At 39.5% G+C, this 23,505-nt stretch overlaps 1 protein-coding gene across 5 annotated transcripts in view; it reads left to right on the forward strand.

The window, feature by feature from the left end:
* LOC140715778 (importin subunit alpha-7-like) overlaps positions 1 to 23,505 on the forward strand; it is a 129,539-nt gene that overhangs the window by 95,384 nt on the left and 10,650 nt on the right. For all 5 annotated transcript variants that reach the window (XM_073028152.1, XM_073028154.1, XM_073028155.1 and 2 more), the window contains 2 exons: positions 704 to 829; positions 13,757 to 13,884. In XM_073028152.1, the coding sequence (XP_072884253.1) occupies positions 704 to 829; positions 13,757 to 13,884 (254 nt within the window). The remainder of the gene's footprint in view (positions 1 to 703; positions 830 to 13,756; positions 13,885 to 23,505) is intronic.

Below are 23,505 nucleotides of genomic sequence, written 5' to 3' on the forward strand. Positions count from 1 at the left end.
GTCCAAGATTAAATTACTGAGGGATTATGCAGTAAGGGTTTATGGGTTTAGTTAAAATTAAGAGGATGAAAACTCTGCTGGGATTGTACTGTAGGCCCCAAATATTTAATGGGAATTATAATAACAAATTGCTACTGGAGTTGTGGTGACACTTATGGGCTGCTCCCAGCGCATATACACATTGTAAAACAATGCATTACACAATGTTCTGCCAAACCAATTAAATCAGTGGAATCCTAGAGTTAAAGCAAAGTACACCATAGAAACAGACCCTTCAGCCCATCTAGTCCATACCAAACTATTTAAACTTTCCTACTCCCATTGACCTGCACCCGGACCATAGCCCTCCATACCCTGCCATCGATTTACATATCCAGACTTATCTTAAACATTGAAATCTAGCTCATATGCACCACTTGCGCTGGCAGTTTGTTCCATACTCTCACGACCCTCTAAGTGAAGAAGTTTCCCCTCACTGAATATAAAGGTAGCAACACCATGTGTTCTCACAACATTGCAGTATCTAGACAAGCACTTGAGTTGCCAAGGCATTGCAGGCTGGTAAACATAACTATGTACTAGATCGTAGGCATGTGCATGATGGACCAAAGGGCCTTGATTCTCTGTATGTAATCTGTTTCTGAACAGTGTTGATGTAAATTCTGGGAGTTTATTTATTGAATGTTATCTTTGTTTTGAGCAGGTTATATTAAATTGTTCAGCTTTACCATGTCTGCTACATTTATTAAGTAGTCCAAAAGAATCCATAAGAAAGGAGGCCTGTTGGACCATTTCAAACATTACAGCTGGAAATCGAGCCCAGATCCAGGTAGCCAAATATATATTTGACTTGAATTAAATGATTTTCTATATATGGAATTGATCGCTTTAATTTATTTAGATTTACTTAAATTTGCAAGGTACTAGTGAATTTTCAGGAGTATTTAAATTGTAACTTTTAATCATCAGTTCACTTTTGATTGATTTATTATTCTTATAAGACTAAAGATATAATAAAAGTCGTTATGGTTTGCTACCAAATCCTGTCAGCTTTAATCAAGAAAAGCATCTTTATTTAACAGAAGTCTGCTCTTAGTGGCTTATGACAACTTTTAGACTTGTTTCTTGAATATTGAAAGAGACATTGTGTCAATTCAGTCATAGACATAGAGGACTACAGCACAGAAACAGGCACTTCAGCCCAACAAGTCCCTGCTAAACTGTTATTCCACCTAGTTACATTGACCCACACCTGGACCATAGCCCTACATACCCCCCGCGTCTAAGTACTTATCCAAACTTCTTTTAAGTGTTGAAATCGAACCCAAGTGCACCACTTCTATGGCAGTTTGTCCACACTCTCACCACCCTCTGAGTGAAGAAGTTCGATAGTTCTGTTTAATATCAGAGAATGCATGCAATATACAACCTGAACTTCTTACTCTCTGTAGACATCCTCGAAACAGAAGGAAAACCCCAAAGAATGATGATTCTCAATACCCGAAGCCTGGACTGACACCTTGCCCTACTGTCCTGTTTATTATTTATTGTAAATGCCTGCACTTTTTTTGAGCACTTTATGCAGTCCTGTGTAGGTCTGTAGTCTAGTGTAGCTTTCTCTGTGTTTTTTTTTTATTACGTAGTTCAGTCTAGTTTTTTGTACTGTGTCATGTAACACTATGGTCCTGAAAAACGTTGTCTCATTTTTACTATGCACTGTACCAGCAGTTATGGTCGAAATGACAATAAAAGTGACTTGACTTGATAGAAAAAAAGATGTTTACTAAGTGGTCACCATTATCTTTATCTCTGATAGGTAGGATTAATGCTATTAAGATGGTTATTTTACCTAAGTTTTTATATATTTTTCAAGCGGTACCAATTTTTATTCCGAAATCCTTTTTTACTAATGTTGATTCAAAAATTTCCTCATATATATGGCAGAATAAAAATCCCAGGTTAGGTAAAACATACTTACAGAAGACAAAGAAGGAAGGTGGGTTGGCATTACCTAATTTCAGATTTTATTATTGGGCAGTTAATATTAGATATTTGTTATGTTGGTTGAAAGAATGGGATGGTCCTTTTGGCCCTCATTGGGTGAGTTTGGAAATTAAATCAGTACCAGGTTATGCTCTGGGTTCTATTTTAGGGACTTCTCTCCCTTTTGCTCTTTCTAAATTGCCGAAACGAATTGACAACCCGATAGTTAAATATACCTTACGTATATGGTTTCAATTTCAGAAATTTTTCGGGTTGACTCAATTCGTTTTAAATATTCCTATTGTATCTAATTGTTTTTTCCACCCTTCAATTATAGATCAAGCTTTTTTGGCTTGGAAAACTAAGGGTTTATTAAGATTTTCTGATTTATTTTCGGACAATTGTTTTATGTCTTTTGAGCAATTATCTAATAAATATAATTTGCCTAGATTTCATTTTTTTAGATACTTACAGGTTAGGCATTTTTTAAGTACGGTACTTCCTACGTTTCCAAATTTTGTGTCTTCAGATATTTTGGAGAGTTTGTTTGAATTAAACCCTTTTCAAAAAGGGCTTATATCAAAACTTTATAATATAATTATGAAGATACGTTCAGTGCCCCTTGATAAAACCAAAAATGATTGGGAAAGAGAGCTTAATCTTATTATTCCTATTGAGAATTGGGATAGAATTCTTCAATTAGTTAATACATCATCTATATGTGCCAAACATTCATTAATACAATTTAAGGTCGTACATAGGGCCCATATGTCCAAAGATAAATTAGCTCATTTTTATTCTTATATAAACCCTATTTGTGACAGATGTCAATTAGAAATCGCGTCTTTAACTCATATGTTTTGGTCATGTCCGCTTTTGAAAAAATATTGGAAAGATATTTTTGATATTATCTCTGCGGTACTGAACATCGATTTACAACCCCATCCTATTACCGCAATTTTTTGGTTTACCGATGAAGGACTCACTTCATTTATCTCCTTCCGCCTGTCGAATGATTGCTTTTCTCACTTTGATGGCTAGAAGATCTATTTTGTTGAATTGGAAGGAAATTAATCCTCCCACTGTATTTCACTGGCTTTCTCAAACTATGTTATGTTTAAATTTAGAAAAAATTAGAAGTGGTGTATTCGATACTTCTATTAAATTTGAAAAGATATGGAGACCATTTATTCAATATTTTCATATGATGTAATACGACCCTGTTCCAAGCTTATTGGTTTTTTCAGCTTTAATCGTATTTATGTTGAGAGGATCGGAGTTGACGACATTGCTGTTTATGTATTCTTGTGAGATATTATAAACAGCCCTTTTTTTTTCTCTTTTTTAGTTTTTCTTTTTTTTTCTTTTTTTGCTTCCTTTTTTTTCTTTAGATATTAGATTAGTAGGTTAGTCAATTTTGCATATATATATTTTTTTCTTTTTTTATATTATATATTATGAAATATCTAGATTTACCTTGTTCATACATATACTATATGGTTCATGTTTTGGGAAAACTTATTTATACTGTATTCATTGCTTATGTATTCTTTCATGTGTAATGGGAATTTGTATGTTTGTAATCCCTTTATTAATATATCAATTGTATTTTGTTCATAATATTATTAATACTAATAAAAAGATTGAAAAAGAAAGAAAAAAAGATGTAAGATGCCCCGCCCCCTGCCCCCCCCCACACACACACAAGCAGCATCAACCCTCCTCCCACCTTTCTAAAATAAAAATAAGATGAGATATAGGAGCAGAATTATGGCATTCAGCCCATCAAGTCTGTCCCACCATTTCATCATGGCTGATCCATTTCCCTCTCAACTCCAATCTCTTGCCTTCTCCTCATAACCTTTCATGTCCTGACTAATCAGAATCTATGAAAGTCTGCTTTAAATGCACTCAATAACCTAGCCTAATTCAAGTTTATTTTTAAGTGCACAAGTATGGTGAGATACAGGAACAATGAAAACTTGTAGCAGCATCACAGGCACGTAAACACAGACAACATGCAGGATATAAATTGTGGATGGTGGCGGGGTGGGGGGCATGGTAGCGTAGTGACCAGCACAATGCTCTACAGCACAGGTGACCCGGGTTCAATTCCCACCATTGCCTGCAAGGAGATTGCATACACTCCCCGTGACTGCACAGCCACCCCCACCCCGAGCACCCTTTAGAGAAGCATCAGCTGGCAGGCCAATTGGTCACTGCAAGTTGTCCCATACTTAGGCCAGGGCCAAAGCATCGGAATTCTCACCACCCGCCATGCCAGCAACAACAAAGCTCCCAGAGAGACCATGGTCTACAGTTCATCAAAAACTAACTGTTCACTCCAACATTTCAACATCCTACAGGCTACCTCTCTCACTAACAAGGGAGAGACAGATATCATTCCTTCCACAGCAACAGGGGAGAAAACAGTCACTATTTCAATGTTACAGTCAGTCTGAAGCGTTGCTTTTTATTTCGAGTTCTCCAACTTGAGAACTGACAAATCAATTACCTAGTGTAGAGCCATCCGACAGCTGTTCGTGCTGTCGTTGATGTATTAGCTCCTGTTACACTTCCGCATGTGCCACTGGCAAGAAGTTGTGTCCACGGGGCTGCACAGGCCCCTGAAGTCACCCGATAACGTGGCCGATCAGCAAGCTCCAAGAGCAGGAACGTGCCATCATAAACAACCTCCTCTTCTGTAGTCTGTATATGGTCTATGTCCTTACTTCTAAGGACGCTGTGTCCATCTCCCTAGTAAATACAGATGCAAAAATTCCATTTACAATCTTTCCCATCTCTTTTTGCTCCATGAATGGATGACCACACTGATCTTCAAAAGGACCAATTTTGCTCCTTGTTCCTTTTGCTCTTAATATATGTCCTTAGGCAAAATTAAGAGCATAATATATGCTCTTAATTTTGCCCTCGGAATTCTTCTTCACCTTGTCTGCTAGAGCAACTTGTGCCTTCTGATTGCCCTTTTAGTGTTCTCTTGCAATTCTTATTCCTGCTATGCAGCTCCTTCTACTTCTTAACCAGGGCCTCAATATTTCTCGAACACCAAGATTCCCTAAACCTGTTGGCCTTACCTTTTATTCTTACAGGAACATACAAACTCTGAAAATTTCACTTTTGCAGGCCTGTTTGTTGGGACCTCTATATATTGATTAAAGAAACTTTCCTGGACACATTTGGCAAACTTAATCCCATCCAGTCCTTTAACTGTATGGAAGTCCCAGTAAATATGTGGAAAGTTAAAATCACTTATTATCACAAAGTTGTGTTTCTTGCAACTGTTTGTGATCTTTCCACAAATTTGCTCCTGTATTCCCACTGACTGTTGGGGGGCCTATGATATAATTCATTAATGTGGTCATCTCTTTCATACTTCTCCATTCCACCCATTAAACCTCAGTAGACAAAATCTCCAATCTGACCAGTGTGAGCATTGCCGTGAAATTTTCCCTGATAAGTAGTGCCACCCCTCCCACTGTAATCCTACCTACTTTATCATGTCTAAAACGATGGAACCCTGGAACATTGAGTTGCCAGTGCTGTCCCTCCTGCAAAGTCTCACTAAAGATTACAATATCATAATTCTATGTTCTGATCCATGCCCTGAGCTTATCTGCCTTACCTACTGTACTCAAACAATACTTGCATTAAAATAGAGAAAATTTGGGTTTGGGTGATGTCATCACCCAGAATGGCTGCCTAAAATAATAGCTCCTCCGAAAAAACGCTTATTTTGTCCCATTAAAATCTCTCAATAATACTTGAACTGATAAGGGGGGCAAGAATGTTGAAAAGGGCCAAAAAAAGTGCCATTGCAGAGCCTGTAAATAAATAAAATACAGAGAACAGCTCTCCTATACAGGCACATGATGGCAAAGTTAACGCTAGCCCTCATTCAAACGAAGAAGCAAGTTTAGCAAAAGTTCTGGAGGAGATACGGGACTTTCACAAAGACATAAAACAACAACTAAACGATATTAAATATGAGCTCACCATTGTTAATCAAAAAATAGCAGAAGCAGAGGCACGAATTGAAAAGGTGGAAGATCACATTCAAAATGTGGAACAGGTGCTAAGCAAGATGATAAAAGTGATGAATCAACGAGAAAATAAACTACTCGACCAAGAAGGGAGGTCTGGACAGAAGAATATAAGGATATATAATGTTCCCGAAAAAACCGAGGGGTCGTCTATGGTGAAGTTTGTGGAAAAGTTACGACGAGATACGCAGGAGATTCCCCTGACTACGGAACTTGACTGCTCATCCTGAGACCCTTTGGGGATAGGGAAGACAAGCCACAGTCAATAATAATCAGATTCCTCCACTATAAAACCAAAGCAGAGATTCTGCACGAGGCCTGGGGAAAGAAGAAGGTATTTTTGAACGAGAGATTAATATATTTTGATCAAGATTACTCCCCAGCGGTCCTGCAGAAATGTACGGAATATTCTGAAGTGAAGTGAGTGTTAAAGTAGAGAAAGATTAGAAGGGTACAGAGTCTGGAAGCTAAACTACGAGTGTTCTATGAGAACGGGACGCGGCTGTACCAGACAGTGGAGGAGGCAATTGCAGATATGAACAATAGAGAACTGCCCGTCAATGTGATCACACCGATGGAAAGCCTAGCTGAGCAGCTATCCCGCTCGCCTGGGAAATGGTGGGAGGACCAAGAAAGCAGGAGACGGGAGAAGAGAGAGAAAAGAATATCAGGGAGAGACAGCAAGTTTTCAGAAGACAGTCCTCACCCCCTCCAGAAGAGATACGAGGTCTGACTAATCTCAAAAGTGTTGATAAGCTAAGCAGAAGCCAAAATAGACAATACTATATTTATCTCAAGAAATACATATTACAATGTGGATTTTCTATTACTCTATTATTTTACTTCTTATTTATTCATTCACTCCTTTATCCCCACCTAAATGAGAACATATATATGGTAGGAATACACAGGGAAGTCTTTTCTGTGTAATGGACATAGATTTTTTTCACTTACTTTTATGGGTGCTGCAGTGGGGGCCCTCAGCCCATAGGTAGGAGAGGCTATCCCCCACAGCTAGACGTTTCCTCTAGCTCAGCCCAGGGTCATCTACTAGAGACCTCAGCCTTGAAATCACACCTTCGTTACCTCGGCCCGAAACGTCGACAGTGCTTCTCCTTATAGATGCTGCCTGGCTTGCTGTGTTCCACCAGCATTTTGTGTGTGTTGCTTTTTTTTCTATTTGTGTTTCTTTGTTCTTACTTGTTCAGGAAGTAGATCGGCTAATTTTTTTTTTGCTAATTTCAATGATACACTGACATAAATACACATGACTAATGACAAAGTAAAATTCATTTCTTTTAATGTTAATGGGCTGTTGAATCCAATCAAGCACAGTAAAATTCTATCTAAAATGAAGAAAGAACAAGCCCATGCAGTATATTTACAGGAAACTCAGTTAAATGATAATGAGCCTGGAAAACTAAAGAGAATGGGCTTCAATAATTTGTTTTTCTCCTCATATAAATCAGAACATAGGAGAGGAGTTGCTATTTTCATCTTAAGCAAGCTAAATTTTGAAAAAGTATTCAAAATGGGAGATAAGGAGAGCAAATATATTCTAGTAAGGGAGAATATAGATTGGAATTCAGTTACTCTATTAAATATATACATACCCCTAGGACATAAAATTAGTTTCTTCCAGAAAATCACTAATACTATGGTAACAGAAACAGAAGGTCTCTTGATATGTGGGGGAGATTTAAATTTACAATTACAACCAAAGTTAGACTCTTAAACCCATGAAACAAAGTCATTACATAAGAAAGTTAACACATTTTTTGAGGATGTTGGTCTAATTGATGTATGGAGAGACCTTTTCGCCGATAGAAGAGATTACACTCACTATTCTGCCCCCCATTCTTTATATACAAGAAGAGACTATTTCATAACATTTGGAAAAGATAAAGACAAAATGAACACCTGTGGAATTGGGACAATAGATTTAAGTGACCATGCACCTATATATTTATCTGTTGATTTTGACCTACAACCAAAGAATACTATATGGAAACTAAATTCAAGTCTACTCAATGATATCTATTTTAAGGAACAAATTAAAAAATAAATTGGCCTTTACTTAGAATTCAACGATAATGGAGAGGTTTCACCTCCCATTCTATGGGATACTCTGAAGGCTGTTTTAAGAGGGAAAATTATAGCGATATCTTCATATAAGAAAAAAATAAGGAATAAAACATTAGAGAAATTACAAAACAAGCTGAAGGAACTAGGAAAAAAACACATTGAGTTTGCTGCAGAATGCATTAGAGGAATTTTTTTTAAAAATTAGGAACAAAATTAATAGTTTGGCTACACAAGTGATCAGGAAAAATCTAATGTTTTTGAAACAGAGACACTACGAAAGTGGATCTAAATCTATGAAAATGCTGGCACGGAAATTGGGGAAAAAAGTGATAGCAGAAAATACAATTCATAGAATTAGAGATCCAAGAACAAAAGTGATTTAAAAAAACAAGCTAAGTGAAATTCAGGAAGCTTTTGAAGGGTTTTACAAAACTCTATATTCTAAAGTTCTAGGGTGAAGCATAACCCAAATTGACACCTACCTGAATTCTCTAGAGTTACCCACTTTAGAAATAGAAAGATGACTGCTGACATAACTGAAGCTGAACTCAAAACTGCAATTAGGTTTAAATTAAGTAAGTCACCAGGATCAGATGGTTATATGGCAGGGTGGTATAAAAAGTTTTAAAATGAGTTAATTCCTGTTTTACTCACCACACTGAACTGGGTTCTAAAAAAGGCGCAAATGCCACCCAGCTGGAAGGAGTCAATAATCTTAGCTATACCAAAAGAAGGCAAGGATAAAATGGAATGTGAGTCATTTAGACTAGTATCTATTCTTAATGTAGATTATAGACTATTTACTTACATCATGGCCAAATGATTAGAAGAGTTTCTAGCCACACTGATACATAATGATCAGACAGGTTTTATACAACAACGCCAAACACAAGACAATATACGAAGGACATGACAAATTATGGATAATATACAAAAAAAAATTAAAGCAATAGTGATGAGCGTGGACGCTGAAAAGGCATTTGATTCAGTTAATTGGAATTTTCTTCACTGAATTTTACATAGATTTGTTTTACATGACAATTATTAAAACTATACAGGCACTATATGACAATCCTACTGCTAGGATTAAAATCAATGGATATTTATGTAATAGCTTTACCCTAGAAAGGGGCTCGGGACAGGGTTGTGCATGGTCACCGCTACTCTTTGCATTATATCTGGAACCACTAGCTCAATACATCAGACATCAGCCAAAATGAACATACTGGGAATTACTATTAAAGGGACGGAGCATAAATAGGCCTGTTACGCGGATGACATTTTGATCTGTCTAGGGCAACCAACATACTCTTTACCTAAATTGATGCAATCCTTTGAACAATATGGTCAATTATCAGGATACATGATTAATATAGATAAAACCCAATTACTTTCATAAAACTATAGCCCATCAAGAGAAATTGAAAGTAGATATCCCTTGGCATGGCAGAGTCTTTCAGATATTTGGGCATCATCATGCCAAAAGATTTGGCAAAATTATCAGGATGCAATTATTTGCTTGTATATAAAAAAAAATTAAGGAAGACATAACAAGATGGAATATAATTCCTTTCTTTTGTCTGAGTTCAAGGATTGAATCTACTAAAGTGAATATATTGCCCAGACTATTATATCTCTTTCAGACCCTACCAATAGAGATTAACCAAAATCAATTCAATGAATGGCACAAAATGTTATCAAGGTATATGTGGCAACGTTAAAGACTTAGAGTTCATCTCAAAACTTTGCAATTAGCCAAGGAAAAGGGGGAATGGGGCCTACCTTCTCTTCGAGATTATTATTTTGTAGCACAGATGAGAGGAGTGATATGTTGGTGCAACCTATCATATGACGGTCAATGGAAAAACATTGAAGAGAAGATATCTTCCATCCCCATACAGGCAATTTTGGCTGATAACAACCTACAAAGTTATATAAATACTATTGATAACCCATGCGTGAAATGAACTCTTAAAATATGGAAAACTATTATAAAAAAATATAAACTAGAGGGAGATATTGCAATTCTTAAATGGTGTGCATATGACTAGAATAAACTGGATCCTAGATTTAAGGACTGGACAGCTAAAGGAATAAAAGTTTTATGCAATATAATGAAAGAAGGAACACTGTTCAGTTTTGAAATGTTTAAAGAGGAACACTTATTAGAAAAACAAGACTTTTATTGGTATTTGCAGATGCGTCATTATGTTAATAGGAGGGTGAAAAATGTAACCGAGGCAAGCACATGTTTGATAGAACTGTTTAGAAAAGCATTTAATTCAGATAATGATAGTAGAATCATTTCAAGCATGTATAAGTGACGGTCAAATCTTAAAGCACACTTGACTTCATACATTAAAACAAAATGGCAGAAGGAAGGAAGGATAATAATATCTGAGGAAGAATGGACAATAATATGGAGGTATCAATGGAATTGTACCAGTTCACAGAAATAGAGGGAGTTTGGGTGGAAAAGTCTGAAAAGATATTTTATTACACCTTCTCAGAAATCCTATTATGATAGTAACCTCCCTGTTTGCTGGAGAAATTGTGGAAATCAAAATGCAAACCATTACAATATTTTCTGGGATTGCCCCGTTATCTAAGACTTTTGGAGTGGGATACACAATGCCCTACAAGACATTTTTAAATGTGAAATACCCTTAGAAAGTAAGACCATATGTTTTGGGTATATACCTCAAGAATGGTTGAAAAGCGATAAATATTTAATGAATATACTGCTGGTGGCTGTTAAAAAGACTCTTAACAGGAAATGGTTATCACAGGAGAGCCCAACTTTAAATGCATGGATGGAAATTACAATGGAGAAAATGGAGAAGATAACAGCATGTCAACCATAAATTAGAACAATTTGATTCATACTGGGAAAAATGGTTTAACTACATAACACCCCATAGGCCTGATTTTATTCGCACAAATCAATGATTATATTGTAAAAAAAAAATCACTCCCTACTTGTACATAGTTTTCCTTTTATTTGTTCTTTCTTTTTCTTTTCTATAAGTGTATACCTCAGATAAATACTATGTGGAGATTTGTGGCAAACATGAATATATAATATTTACATACAGTATCTGAAATACATCTCATGGAAATGTTTGTATGATGCTGAATTTCAATAAAAAAATAAATTACAAAAAAAAGAGAAAATTCAGAATGTTGTTCTCACCATGCTCAACCTTTCAGTTCCTGTCTTTATATGTAGATTAAAAATTATCTTCCCCCACAACCCCTGCAAATCTAGTTTAAACCATTCAGAGCAGCACTAACAAACCTTCCTGCTAAGATATTAGTCCCCCTCCCGTTCAGATGCAAACAGTCCCATCTGTCCAGGTCCCTCGTTTGCTGAAAGAGAGCCCAGTGATCCAAAATTCTGAATTCCTCCCTCCTGCACCATCTCCTTAGCCACGTATTAAAGTGCATGATCTTCCTATTTCTGGCCTCACTGGCGCGTGACATGGGTAGCAATCCAGAGATCACAACCCTGAAGGTCCTGTCCTTTAATTAGCACCTAACTTCCTGAACTTATTTTGTAAAACCTTATCACCCTTCCTGCCGATTTCATTGGTAACAACTTGGATCATGACTTCTGACTGTTCAAAGTTCAAAGTAAATTTATTATCAGAGTACATACGTGTCACCACATACAACCCTGAGATTCTTTTTCCTGCGGGCATATTTAGCAAATCTATAGAACAGCAGCTGTAACAGGATCAATGAATAACAAGCTGGGCAAATGCAAACATAACTGAATAGCAATAATTAATGAGAGCACGAAGTAACAAGATAAAGAGTCCTTAATGTGAGACCATCAGTGTGGGAACTCCAGAACCAGAATGAGTGTAGTTATTCCCTTTTTTCAAGAGCCTGATGGTTGAGGAGTAGTAACTGTTCTTGAACCTGGTGGTGTGACTCCTGAGGCTCTTATACCTTCTACCATAGTGGGGTGTGTCAGGAATGGACAGGAGGAGGAGTATAGGAAACTGATACAGGACTTTGTGATATGGTGCAACTCAAACTACCTGCGTCTCAATATCACCAAGACCAAGGAGATGGTGGTGGACTTTAGGAGATCTAGGCCTCATATGGAGCCAGTGATCATTAATGGAGAATGTGTGGAGCAGGTTAAGACCTACAAGTATCTGGGAGTACAGTTAGACGAGAAGCTAGACTGGACTGCCAACACAGATGCCTTGTGCAGGAAGGCACAGAGGCGACTGTACTTCCTAAGAAGGTTGGCGTCATTCAATGTCTGTGGTGAGATGCTGAAGATGTTTTATAGGTCAGTTGTGGAGAGCGCCCTCTTCTTTGTGGTGGCGTGTTGGGGAGGAAGCATTAAGAAGAGGGACGCCTCACGTCTTAATAAGCTGGTAAGGAAGGCGGGCTCTGTCGTGGGCAAAGTACTGGAGAGTTTAACATCGGTAGCTGAGCGAAGGGCGCTGAGTAGGCTACGGTCAATTATGGAAAACTCTGAACATCCTCTACATAGCACCATCCAGAGACAGAGAAGCAGTTTCAGCGACAGGTTACTATCGATGCAATGCTCCTCAGACAGGATGAAGAGGTCAATACTCCCCAATGCCATTAGGCTTTACAATTCTACCGCCAGGACTTAAGAACTTTTTAAAAGCTATTATTAATGCTTTTGAGATAGTGATTTAGATGCATATCATATTTTTTACTGAGTTAAGTATTGTATGTAATTAGTTTTGCTACAACAAGTGTATGGGACATTGGAAAAAAGTTGGAATTTCCCCATGGGGATGAATAAAGTATCTATCTATCTATCTACCCGATGGCAGCAGTGAGAAGAGAGCATGACCTGGGTGGTGAGGATCTTTGATGATAGATGCTTCTTTTCTATAGCAACATTCCATGTAGATGTGCTCCATGGTTGGAAGGACTTTACCCATGATGATGTAGGCCTTTTGTAGGATTTTACACTCAAAGGCATTGGTGCTCCCATTCCAGGTCATAATGCAGCCAGTCAACCCACTTTCCACCACACATTGTTAGAAGTTTTTGAAGACATGCTGAATCTCCGCAGAGTCTTGAGGAAGTAGAGGCACTGTTGTGCTTTCTTTGCAATTATATTTATATTATGGGTCCAGGACAGGTCTCTGAGATAGTGATGGAATTTAAAGTTTCTGATCCTCTCCACCTCTGATCGTCCAATGAGTTCCAGCTCATGAATCTCTACTGAAGTCTACAATCAGTTACTTGGACTTGCTGACATTGAGTGAGAGGTGGTGGTTATTACACTTCCCAGCCAAATTATCAGTCTGCATGCTGTATTCTGATTCATCACCACCTTTGATATAGCCCACCATTCCCACTTCAGAATGCTATGGACTGGATCTAAGATGTCCTTGACTGCTAGGGTTGTTCCCCTCACCCCCCACCTCAACAGTATTCAAAGCAGATTTTCAAATTTTGATCCAAATTTTCATGTTCAACCTACCCCATTGCAGAATCTTATTTGAATTATCGCTTCCCTTCCTCCATAAGATAATACTGAAGTTGGGTGACTACTTCTGTAAATGAAAATGTTTTAAATGTAAATTGCTAATTCTTCCTCCCTTTCTATCCTCTCTATTTTTCAGGCTGTAATAGATGCAAGTATTTTTCCAGTGCTTATTGACCTCCTTCAAAAGGCAGAATTTCGGACGAGAAAAGAAGCAGCATGGGCCATAACGAATGCCACCTCTGGAGGAACACCAGAACAGATTAAGTGAGTAAAAAGAGCTTTGAAATTTTCATTTCATTTTTCTTCTTGAAAACATTAATTTTCTTTGTTGGATCATAGTTCCATGGCCAAAGTACATTTCCTGTGTGCATGTGTGCCCTTAACTCCTGGCGGAGTCGTCGGGGCGCCATCATGACAAGCTTTTTGCACCTATCTTTTTGGTGATTGCTCATCATACAGCGTGTCTTGGGCATTTGAAACCTGGCAGAGCCCATCCCTCTCCAGGACATTTCCTGTGTGCCTGCCTTAAAACAAGTGCATTGAGATTCACCTGTTATTTGTAAAAATTGTAGCTTGGCCCAGTTCTGATCTTCCCAATGTTCAGATCCATTTGCTTCCTCTGAAAAGGTGATTGACATAAAGAACTTAAAAGTATAAATTATTTAATTGCAGGCAATTCAAATTACCACCACTTATTAAGAATAATATGTTAGCTACTTTGTGCAAAATACAGTTCCACAAACAACAATGTCTAATGTACAATTCACATTCATATATTAAAAATACAATGGATTCCAGTTAATTGGCAGCTGCTTATTTGGGGTAACTCTCAAAGAACAAAAACTAATGATAAAATAGCCGGGAATCCATTCATTTATTTGGGACACTATGCCACTTAATTGGGGCAGGAGACTGTTGCTGAACAGATTCTAACAATTGTTAGTCACATACACTTGTGCAGCCGCTATAAACTACACAGTGCTTAGAGCGAAGTTTTTAAATGACATCAGTTGCACGCGTTTAGCATCTATTTTCAACCTCTCACTGCCCTGCGCAGAAGTTCCCACTTGCTTCAAAAAAGCAACAATTATACCAGTGCCAAAGAAGGTTAATGTGGGATACCTTAACGACTATCACCCAGTAGCACTCACATTGACAGTGATGAAATGCTTTGAGAGGTTGGTTATGACTAGACTGAACTCCTGCCTCAGCAAGGATCTGGATCCATTGCAGTTTGCTTATTGTCACAATAGGTCAACGGCAGACGCAATCTACATGGCTCTTCACACGGCTTTAGACCACGTAGAAAACACAAACACCTATGTCAGGATGCTGTTCATTGACTGTAGCTCAGCATTTAATACCATCATTCCCACAATCCTGATTGAGAAGTTGCAGAACCTAGGTCTCTGTAATTAGGTCCTCGACTTCCTAACCGGAAAACAACAATCTGTGCGGATTGGTGATAACATATCCTCTTCGCTGACGATCAACACTGGCACAGCTCAGGGGTTGTGCTTAGCCCACTGCTCTACTCTCTGTATGCATATGACTGTGTGGCTAGGCATACCTCAAATACCATCTACAAATTTGCTGACGATACAACCATTGTTGGTAGAATCTCAGGTGGTGACGAGAGGGCATACAGGAGTGAGATATGCCAACTAGTGGAATGGTGCCGCAGCAACAACCTGGCACTCAACGTTAGTAAGACAAAAGAGCTGATTGTGGACTTCAGGAAGGGTAAGATGAAGGAACACATACCAGTCCTCATAGAGGGATCAGAAGTATAGAGAGTGAACAGCTTCAAGTTCCTGGGTGTCAAGATCTCTGAGGATCTAACCTGGTCCCAACATATTGATGTAGTCATAAAGAAGGCAAGACAGCAACTATACTTTATTAGGAGTTTGAAGCGATTTGGCATGTCAACAAATATAACTCAAAAACTTCGATAGATGCACCGTGGAAAGCATTCTGACAGGCTGCATCACTGTCTGGTATGGAGGGGCTACTGCACAGGACTGAAAGAAGCTGCAGAAGGTTGTAAATCTAGTCAGCTCCATCTTGGGCATTAGCCTACAAAGTACCCAGGACATCTTTAGGGAGCAGTGTCTCAGAAAGGCAGCGTCTATTATTAAAGACCTCTAGCACACAGGGCATGCCATTTTCTCACTGTTACCATCAGGTAGGAGATACAGAAGCCTGAAGGCACACACTCAGCGATTCAGGAATAGCTGCTTCCCCTTTGACATCTGATTCCTAAATGGACTTTGAAGCTTTGGACACTACCTCACTTCTTTTAATATACAGTATTTCTGTTTTTGCACATGTTTTAATAATCTATCCATTATACAGAATTGGTTTACTTGTTTGTTTATTGTTATGTTTTATTTTTTTTTTCTGGCAGTTCTCTCTCTGCTAGTTTATGTATTGCATTGAATTGCTGCTGCTAAGTTAACAAATTTCACATCACATGCTGGTGATAATAAACCTGATCCTGATTCTGTTTATGTTCAAAAAGCAATGATATTTGTCACTGATAGTTGGTGAGAAATAAGCAGAAGGCAGTTCCGCTATCTGCCCTAGATGTCTGCGCTGATTTTGTTTATTCACTCTAAGTGAATTCCTCCATCAATAACTATTAGGAACTAATACATAGTTTTATAATACTTTAATATTGGTAGTGTTCTAATTCATTCAGTATTTCACTTAAATTTATAATTTGTTACTCAGTTAAGTGGTAGTTTGTCTTTTTTTAATTCCTTCTTAACAATTTCCATGAAGTTGCCTAATTGGGACAGCCACTTAATTGTGCCAAAATGTACTGGCCCCGATGTGTCCCAATTAAGTGGAATCCACTGTGTATGTAATGTAAAAATGTCATTTTGCACGTGACATATTTCACAGCAACATTTGGGGCAGGACTGGGTGAATGCATTCGGCGAAAGAGAAACTGAGTGTTAGTTCACCAGGGAGACAAGTGTAAGTGCATGTAAATGTTATAGCTACCTAACACTTAGCATTTTTGAAACTGCCAGAATTTTTAAAAATTGTCCTAAATATAGAGGTCACAAAAATCAGGCATAAAATTTATTGGAGAAAGAGGCAGATAAAGAAAAACTATGTAGCGAAATGTATAGTACCATTTCACTGGAGCAGGGAAGATGAAGAATTTTATGTATTGCACTGTATTGTTCCTGCTGCAAAAAATAACAAATTTAATGACATATTTGCATGATGATAAACCTGAGTCTGATATGGGTCTCTATTATGGACTGAGAGTGGGAAGAACATAGAACATAAAACAGAAATCTACAGCATATTACAGGCACTTCAGCTCACAATGTTGTGCTGACCATGTAACCTACTCTAGAAACTGCCCAGAATTTCGCTAGCGCATAGCTCTCTATTTTTCTAAACTCCATGTATCTAAGAGGATCTTATAAGAAGGGAAGGAAGAATCATGGTTGCAAAGGGAGGACGAAGTGGGAAGAACCAGAGAGACATTCTGTAATGATCAATAAACCATTTGTTTGTAATCAAATTACCTTGCGTGGTATCTCAGGGCTGGGTGTGTCTGCACACCATCCCATGCCACTCCCAACTCCTGGCACTCCTTTGCCACCTGTCCCACACCCCTTTCACATTGCTCCACCCTCACCATTCCCAACATCCTTTTCTCCCGCCAGATTACAAAGTCGCTGTCTGTTCCACGTTGACAAAGACAGTACTGTGCAGGTGTCTTAGCCACCCTAGCTGTATACTGTATATGTGCCTAAGACTTCTGCATGGTACTTTGGTACTGTAGATTAGGGCATTTTGAGACGAAGGTGGAGTAGTGATGTATGTCATGAAGAACGCTAAAGTGGTTAAGTCAAGGCCTGATGAGAAATACCCTCGAATATTGAGAGAGGCAAGGGATGTGATGGTTGGGACTTTAATCAAGATCTTGCATATACTCTCCAGCCACAACAAATAACTCAGGTTGTTCTGTTGTTCAAGAAGGGAAATAGGGATAATCCTGGAAACCATAATCTGATGAATCTAATATCAGTGGTAGGTAAGCAAATGCAATGTTAGCATTCATTTCCAGAGGACTAGAATATAATAGGGATGTAATGCTGAGGCTTCATAAGGCATTAGTGAGGCCTCACATGGAGTACAGCGAGCAGTTTTGGGCCCTTATTTAACCCTCTGGCATTGGAGAGGGTTCAGAGGATGTTCATGAGAATGTTTCAGAGAATGAAAGACATAAGGAGCGATTGTTGGCTCTGGGCCTATCTTGCTGAAACTTAGAAGATTGAGGGAGGATCTCATTGAAACTTATCGAATATTGAAAGGCCTAGATAGAGTGGGATGTGGAGAGGGTGTGCAAGAGACTAGGACCAGAAGGCACAACCTCAGAATAGAACATAGAATTGTATAGCACATATAGGCCCTTGTTAACATGTTAACCTACTCCAAGATCAATCTAACCCTTTCTTCACAAATACCCCTACGTTTTTATTTCATCCATGTGCCTATCTAAGAGTCTTGTAATTGTCCCTGACATATCTGTCTCTACCACCACCACTGGTGGTGCCTCACCACTCTATGGGAAAAAAATTCTACTCTGACATTCCCCTATGCTTTTTTCCAATCACTTCAGAATTGTGCCTCCTCGTATCAGCATTGCTGCTCTGTGAAAATGGTGCTGCCTGTCCACTCTTATCATTATACACACCTTTATCAAATCACCTCTCATTCTCCTTGGCTCCAAAGAGAAAACCCTAGCTTGCTCAACTTTTTCTACTTATGGTTTTATAGGATATACTTTCTAGTCCAGGTGGATCCTAGTAAATCTCCACTGTAGCCTCTCTAAAGCTTCCACAACCTTCTTAAAGAGTGGCGACTAGAACTGAACAAGATACTCCAAGTGCGGTCTAACCATAGTTTTATGGAGTTGTAGCATTACTTCATGGCTCTTGAACTCAATGTCATAACTAATGAAGGCAAGCACACTATATGTCTTCTTAACCACCCTATCAACTTGTTCAGCAACTTTGAAGTATCTATAGACATGGATCCCAAGATCTCTGCTAAGATTAGAAGGATGTCCCTTTAGTACAGACAAACAGAAGACCAAAGTCTTATATAGCTGTAACATTATTTCATGGCTCTTGAACTTGATCCCATGGTTGATGAATGCCAACACACCATTCACCTTCTTAACAACACTCTCAACCTGAGCAGCAGCTTTGAGTGTCCTATAAACACAGACCCCAAGATCTCTCTGATCCTCCACACTGCCAAGAGTCTTACCATTAATACTATATTCTGTCTTCAAATTCGACCTACCAAAATGAACCACTTCACACTTTCTTGGGTTGAACTCAGTCTGCCACTTCACAGCCCAGTTCTGCATCCTATCGATGTCACGCTGTAACCTCTGACAACCCTCTAGACTATCCACAACATAGCCAACCATTGTGTCATCAGCAAACTAATTAACCCACCTTTCTACTTCTTCATCCAAATTATTTATAAAAATCACAAAGAGGAGGGGTCCCAGAACAGTCCCTGCAGAACACCACTGGTCACCAACCTCCATACAGAATACGAACCATCTACAACCACCCTTTGCCTTTGTGAGCAAGCCAATTCTGGATCCACAAAGCAAGGTCTCCTTGGATCCCATGCTTCCTTAGAATTCAATCAGGCTTGTAAGGTACAAACTGCTCTTGAGAAAGCCATGTTGACTATCTCTAATCGGATTATGTCTCTCCAAATGCTCATAAATCCTGCCTCTCAGGATCTTCTGCAAAACTTGTCCACCACTGAAGTAAGATTCACTGGTCTATAATTTTCTTCCTAACTAGATTTTCTACATCCTTTGTACACCATGGTTCTTTTACCCTACCATTCTTTCCCTGCCTCAATGGAACATATCTATGCAGAATGCCATGCAAATGTTCCCTGAACATTTGCCACATTTCTGCCGTGCATTTCCCTGAGAACATCTGCACTCAATTTATGTTCCCAAGTTCTTGCCTAATAGCATCATATTTTCCCCGATCGAATTAATTATTTTTTCTAATTGTCTGCTCCTATCCCTCTCCAGCGCTATGGTAAAGGAGGTAGAGTTGTGATACCTACCTCCAAAATGCTCTTGCAATGAGAGATCTGATACCTGGCCAACTTCATTTCCCAATACCAGATCAAGTAAGCTTCTCCTTTAATTGGCTTATCTACATATTGCGTCAAGAAACCTTCCTGAACACATCTAACAAACTCCACCCCATCTAAACCCCTTGCGCTAAGGAGATGCCAATCAATATTAAGGAAGTTTAAAATCTCCCACCACAACTATCCTATTATTGCACCATTCCAGAACCTGCCTCCCTATCTGCTCCTCGGTATTCCTGTTACTTTTGGGTGTCTATAAAAAACACCCAGGAGAGTTATTACCCTCTTCCTATTTCTGACTTCCACCCACACTCAGTAGATAATCTCTCCATGACTTCCTCCTTTTCTGCAGTCTTTACGTTATCCCTGATTAGCAATGCCACACCTCCACCTCTTTTGCCTCCCTCTCTGTCCTTTTTGAAACATCTAAAGCCTGGCACACTCAGCAGCCATTCCTGCCCTGAGACATCCACTTCTCTGTAATGGTCATAATGTCACAGTTACATGTATTGATCCACACTCTAAGTACATCCACCTTGTTTATGATACTCCTTACATTAAAATAGACACATTTCAAACTACACACCAGTGAATCTGCAGATGCTGGAAATAAATAAAAGCACAAAATGCTGGCAGAACTCAGCAGGCCAGACAGCATCTATGGGAGGAGATAGTGACGACGTTTCGGGTTGAAACCCTTCATCAGGAAGGGTTTCAAACTATCTGGCTGAGTGCATCTTTGCTTTATCTTCTGCCTATCCTTCCTCACAAACTCCCTACTAGCCGTCTCTCCTTGTGCGCCAACTGCACTATCCTCTGCCTCTTCACTTTGTTCCCACTCCCTGCAAGTATATTTTTAACCTTCCCCAACAGCATTAGCAAACCTCCCTGTTAGGACATTGGTACCCCTTGGATTCAAGTTCAGCCCGTCCTTTTTGTACAGGTCACGCCTGCCCCAGAAGAGGTCCCAATGATCCAGAAATCTGAATTCCTGGCCCCTGCTCCAATCCTTCAGCCATGTATTTATCTGCCACCTCATTCTATTCACTGTCGCATGGCACAGGCAGCAGTCCCGAGGTTACTACCCTTGAGGTCCTACTTGTCAACTTCCTTCGTAACTCTACTTTCAAGAGCTTCTCTCTTTTTTCTGCCTATGTTGGTACCAATGTGTACCATGACCTCTGGCTGCTTACCCTCCCATTTCAGGATATTATGGACACATTCAGAAACATCATGAACCCTGGAACCTGGGTGGCAAATTACCATCTGTGTTTCTTTTTCACTCCCTCAGAGTTGCCTATCTGTCCCTCTAACTATAGAGTCCCCTATTACTGCTGCCATCCTCTTCCGTTCCCTACCCTTCTGAGCCACAGGCCAGACTCATAGCCAGAGGCACAGCTACTATTGTTTCTCCCTGGTAAGTCGTTCCCCCCCTCCCCAAGCAGTACTCAAAATGTTGTTGTTAAGGGGGACGGCCACAGGGTGCTCCCCACTACCTGACACTCTCCCCTCCCTCTCATGACAGTCACCCACTTACCTGTCTCCTGTGGCCCTAGCGTGACTACCTGCCTATAGTTCTTATTGATCACCTCCTCACTTTCTCTAACAAGCCAAAGGTCATCGAACTGCAGCTCCATTTCCCTAACTCAGTCTTTAAGAAGCTGCAGCTCAATGCATCTGGCACAGATGTGGCCATCAGGGGAGGCTGGAAGTCTGCTGGATATCCCACATCTGACACCCAGAGCAGAAAACTGGTAGTCATACCCACTATTCTTAAGTTAGAGGAAAAAAGAGATATGAAAGTAACTTACCTCCTTACCTCGCCTAGGTCTGTCCTCGCCGAAGTCCCGATGAGCCAAAGCCCTACTACTCTTGACTCACGCTACTCGGATAACCATATAACATATAGCATATAACAATCACAGCACAGAAACAGGCCATCTCGGCCCTCCTAGTCCGTGCCGAACTCTTAATCTCACCTAGTCCCACCTACCCACACTCAGCCCATAACCCTCCACTCCTTTCCTGTCCATATACCTATCCAATTTTACCTTAAATGACACAATTGAACTGGCCTCTACTACTTCTACAGGAAGCTCATTCCACACAGCTATCACTCTCTGAGTAAAGAAACACCCCCTCGTGTTTCCCTTAAACTTTTGCCCCCTAACTCTTAAATCATGTCCTCTCGTTTGAATCTCCCCTACTCTCAATGGAAACAGCCTATTCACGTCAACTCTGTCTATCCCTCTCAAATTTTTAAATACCTCGATCAAATCCCCCCTCAACCTTCTACGCTCCAATGAATAGAGACCTAACTTGTTCAACCTTTCTCTGTAACTTAAGTGCTGAAACCCAGGTAACATCCTAGTAAATCGTCTCTGCACTCTCTCTAATTTATTGATATCTTTCCTATAATTCGGTGACCAGAACTGTACACAATATTCCAAATTTGGCCTTACCAATGCCTTGTACAATTTTAACATTACATCCCAACTTCTGTACTCAATGCTCTGATTTATAAAGGCCAGCGTTCCAAAAGCCTTCTTCACCACCCTATCTACATGCGACTCCACCTTCAGGGAACTATGCACTGTTATTCCTAGATCTCTCTGTTCCACTGCATTCCTCAATGCCCTACCATTTACCCTGTATGTTCTATTTGGATTATTCCTGCCAAAATGTAGAACCTCACACTTCTCAGCATTAAACTCCATCTGCCAACGTTCAGCCCATTCTTCTAACCGGCATAAATCTCCCTGCAAGCTTTGAAAACCCACCCCATTATCCACAACACCTCCCACCTTAGTATCATCGGCATACTTACTAATCCAATTTACCACCCCATCATCCAGATCATTTATGTATATTACAAACAACATTGGGCCCAAAACAGATCCCTGAGGCACCCCGCTAGTCACCGGCCTCCATCCCGATAAACAATTATCCACCACTACTCTCTGGCATCTCCCATTTAGCCACTTTGAATCCATTTTATTACTCCAGCGTTAATACCTAATGACTGAACCTTCTTAACTAATCTTTCATGTGGAACTTTGTCAAAGGCCTTGCTGAAGTCCATATAGACTACATCCACTGCCTTACCCTCGTCAACATTCCTCGTAACTTCTTCAAAAAATTCAATAAGGTTTGTCAAACATGACCTTCCACGCACAAATCCATGCTGGCTACTCCTAATCAGATCCTGTCTATCCAGATAATTATAAATACTATCTCTAAGAATACTTTCCATTAATTTACCCACCACTGATGTCAAACTGACAGGTCTATAATTGCTAGGCTTACTTCTAGAACCCTTTTTAAACAATGGAACCACATGAGCAATACGCCAATCCTCCGGCACAATCCCCGTTTCTAATGACATCTGAAAGATCTCCGTCAGAGCTCCTGCTATCTCTACACAAACTTCCCTCAAGGTCCTGGGGAATATCCTGTCAGGACTCGGAGATTTATCCACTTTTAAATTTCTTAAAAGCGCCAGTACTTCCACCTCTTTAATTGTCATAGGTTCCATAACTTCCTTACTTGTTTCCCACACCTTACACAATTCAATATCCTTCTCCTTAGTGAATACCGAAGAGAAGAAATCATTCAAAATCTCTCCCATCTCCCTCGGCTCCACACATAGCTGACCACCCTGATTCTCTAAGGGACCAATTTTATCCCTCACTATCCTCTTGCTTTTAATATAACTGTAGA

This window comes from Hemitrygon akajei, chromosome 24 (genome assembly GCF_048418815.1).
Source record: "Hemitrygon akajei chromosome 24, sHemAka1.3, whole genome shotgun sequence".
Taxonomy (NCBI): Eukaryota; Metazoa; Chordata; class Chondrichthyes; order Myliobatiformes; family Dasyatidae; genus Hemitrygon; species Hemitrygon akajei.